The 3,563-nt window shown below is 31.4% G+C and overlaps 1 protein-coding gene across 1 annotated transcript; it reads right to left on the bottom strand.

Moving 5' to 3' along the window:
* Positions 1–2,116: 2,116 nt before the first annotated feature.
* LOC106344659 lies at positions 2,117–3,004 on the bottom strand. Its single transcript, XM_013783989.1, has one exon. It carries the CDS (start codon positions 3,002–3,004, stop codon positions 2,117–2,119), a length of 888 nt encoding a protein of 295 aa, XP_013639443.1.
* Positions 3,005–3,563: the final 559 nt, after the last annotated feature.

Below are 3,563 nucleotides of genomic sequence, written 5' to 3' on the forward strand. Positions count from 1 at the left end.
GCTCGTAAAAGGACATATATCTATGTTTACAATTTTTTCTTTCTAAGAATGTTTTGTTATTTTATAAACATGTGCATTGAATATATATCAAATTTCTTCCTTTTTATTTTCTTTTTGTTTGCTTATATTAGTCGATATTTTTAATTTTATTTTGATAGAATTACTTTGGAAAATTTAAGATTTTTATAAATATTATAAGTATTAATTATGAAGTTGATTTGACATATTTTTGATATTTTTAAATTATATGTTAATATTTTTAACGCACACTACTCTCCATGTAGCAACTCATTAATTGGAGTATCTTGCATGTCCCTCTCTTTATGGTTAGTTTTTGCGTGTTTCTTTTACCTCATCGCTGCACGGAACCATGACCCAGAAAATATCTGATTTGAGCATCAAACAAAGACTTTCTAGATGAAATATCGTGGATCCGATATGTTACTTCCTTGTATTGGTCCGTCTATACTCTAACCACTATTGGTTATGATACTTGTCATTTTCTATACGCTTTTCAAACTAGGACTAACAACATACTTGTTGGTAACCTTACCAATTTGGTACTCCATCGAAACTGTTGTAACAATGTTTATTTTCTTTTGAAAATTGTGTGAGATCATATCACTTTTAATCTACTCTATTAAAAGAGGAGTACACATTAGAATTAATTTTTACCTCATGTGTTATTTATAAGGGTGTCAAAATGAGCTATAGCTCATAATCTAACTCAGCTCAACTTGTTTTTTCATGAGCACGATCTCTATATTTTAAGCTCATTTAATAAATGAGTTTAATGATCGAACTTAAATTAAATCACGAGTTATATGAACAATTTTTAATGAACATGAGCTGGCTCATGAGCTTGTTCATTTTTATACTTACAATTATATATAATATTATATATATATATATATTATATTTGGATAACTTCTATTTTTATGTAAAAAATAGATAATTTATATATTTATCATATTTATCTTCTAAAATTAAAATGTCAAACCAAATCTTCTTAAATGATAATATCTAAATTAATCATATTTATCTTCTAAAATTAAAATGTAAAACATGCATATAAGACATTGATGATGAATTGTCTCAAGACTCTCACGAAAAATAAGGATCATTGGTTTTGCTTTAATTTAATTTATTAGGTGTTGTTTTTTTAATTTTTGTCATGTATTGGTTTTTATTTAGTATTTAATATTTATGTTTTAGATTTTTTAATATTTAAATTTTGAACAATATTATAGAAGTTATTCTATCACTATTTTATTTTATAATTATTATTTTTATTTAGATCACGAGTTAGCTCATTTTACTCATGATCTAGATGATATGAGTTCGAGTTTACATATTGAAGCTCATATAATAAATGAGCTGAGCTGAGATAGCTCATAAAAGAGCTGAGCTCACTATGAGCTGAGCTGAGTTGAGCGAGCTAGCTCATTTTGACACCCCTGGTTATTTACACTAATTGCCATTGGAATTTATCTTTTCATTAAGGATATTTTTGTCTTTTTGACTAATGAATCAATCTAATTATTTTTCTAAAATAATATATTTTAACAAAATTATGATTTGGAAACCCCATTAGTCCAGTGGTTTGACTAAGAGTTCATTAATGATTCTACATCCGGAGGTCTAGGGTTCAAACCCAGAAAACGCAAATTATGCATATTATGGAAAAAAATGATTACAAAAAGTGTTCAGCATGGTGCATGGCGTATCATCGAACATGGATCTCATAGGGCAGTTCGGAGTGACGCAGTCAGACGTGTATTCTCATCTGGTGGTAGAATTGTAATAGCATAATTAATCGGATGTTAAAAGAAAAACAAAATTATGCTTTTTCAAAAATTAGGCAATAAAAGATTTTTCTCAGATTTTTTATTTTCAAAGGGAGATATGGGAAGGTCAAAGTTAATCAAAACGATAGTTTCACTAGGATATCTTTTTACATATTTTCTGGTTTTTATTAGAGGAAAGAATAATGTGATGCTAATTCATTGTATTTTTAAGCCTCTGTCAAGGAAACAGGTTTTTTTTTTTTTTGAGCAACATGAAATTTCATTAAGAAATTAAACAGAGTTTTGGTTTGGGTTTACAACGGGCTGTGCTACCAGACAGGCCTTGGCAAGCCCATCAGCCGGTCCGTTATTGGCCTAGAAATATAAGTAAAACGACAATTGATAAAGGGGGAGGAAGAGGAGAAAGCGAGCTCGTCGATATCGGATAGAATCCCGTAGAGTTCCGTCGTCTTCCGTCGAGAGGTGATAGCTTGTGCAAGCACTTGAGAGTCTGTTCGAATACAGATAATGGAGTAGTGATTGGTGGCTGCTTGGAGTAAGGCCTCTCTGATCGCCAGAGCTTCGCCCATGCATGGCGATGAGACTGCGCTTTGCTTGATCGACCCGCGAAATATCTCTGTTGCTGATCCATTTGTGAAGATCCAAGCTAGTCCTGCTTCTTTAGAGGTGTGACTCCAGGACGCGTCAGTGTTACAGAAGATTTCAGAGGGATCAAGGACCATCGGATCGTGTTGCTGGCCAGTAGTCAATGATTTGGGGATTTTCAGGCTCGGGGGTTGCGCAATCTCCCATTCCTTGAGGGCCTGGATCGTTTTTAGAGCTGTTTCTTCTGGCGATTGGGATCTATTTTCGAAGATCCGTTGGTTCCTGGAGGTCCAGATTGCCCAGCATATCCACGGCAAAGCATTGCCCGTGAATCCATAAGGTGGGAGGGGAGTTAGGTTCCAAGATCTCTCAAGCTTTTCGAAGAACGTTGTAGCATCAGTTGTATCGATGGATTGATTCCACGGTCCATACCTCCAAACCTCGTTTGCGTATTGGCAGTGAAAGAGGATGTGATCCACACTCTCTGGTTCCCCACAATGGTTACAGGTGATGTTTTGGAGCATCCCTCTTTTACGCAAATTTCTCCGTTTTTTCCATTTGCCTTCATTATTATCTCTCCGAGTCCTTTCAGGAAATAGGTAAAAACCCATTATCTTAATATGTTTCTGATTTATTTACAACACTTAACATATATACTATAAATATGATATATATATATATATATATATATATATATATCACGTTATGATAGTTTTTTTTTTAAACAAGTGCTTCCACTGTATAAGGTGTTATAATATCAATATATAACCATATTAAATGTTTTTCTTTAAATAATAAAGTTAATGTTTGTCTTATAACATATCGTCATCTACACAACTATATTTAAACTATAAGAATACAAAAATGAAGTAAATAATTTTGCATAAAATTATGAGACATATTCATTTAAACAAATATAAATTATTTTTGCTAAAAAATATTTGGTTTCAGTAAAATAAATATATTAATATACATACTAACTGGTTAGACTAACTTATATAAAATTCAATATATAAATGATCCATGCCACGGTAGGTATCAAATAAGAAATAACTTATCTACCATATAAAATTGATTTATTTGTCAAGGTGCAATACAATATGACAAAATCACAAATATACAAATAGTTAAAAACTATTAAATAATTATTAAAATATTTGGCATTACAAA

The sequence above is a fragment of the Brassica oleracea genome, chromosome C5 (assembly GCF_000695525.1).
Source record: "Brassica oleracea var. oleracea cultivar TO1000 chromosome C5, BOL, whole genome shotgun sequence".
NCBI lineage: Eukaryota > Viridiplantae > Streptophyta > Magnoliopsida > Brassicales > Brassicaceae > Brassica > Brassica oleracea.

Bases quoted from the DNA above. Each gene is read 5' to 3' on its own strand.
- LOC106344659 (XM_013783989.1), bottom strand. From the start codon at position 3,004: ATGGGTTTTTACCTATTTCCTGAAAGGACTCGGAGAGATAATAATGAA.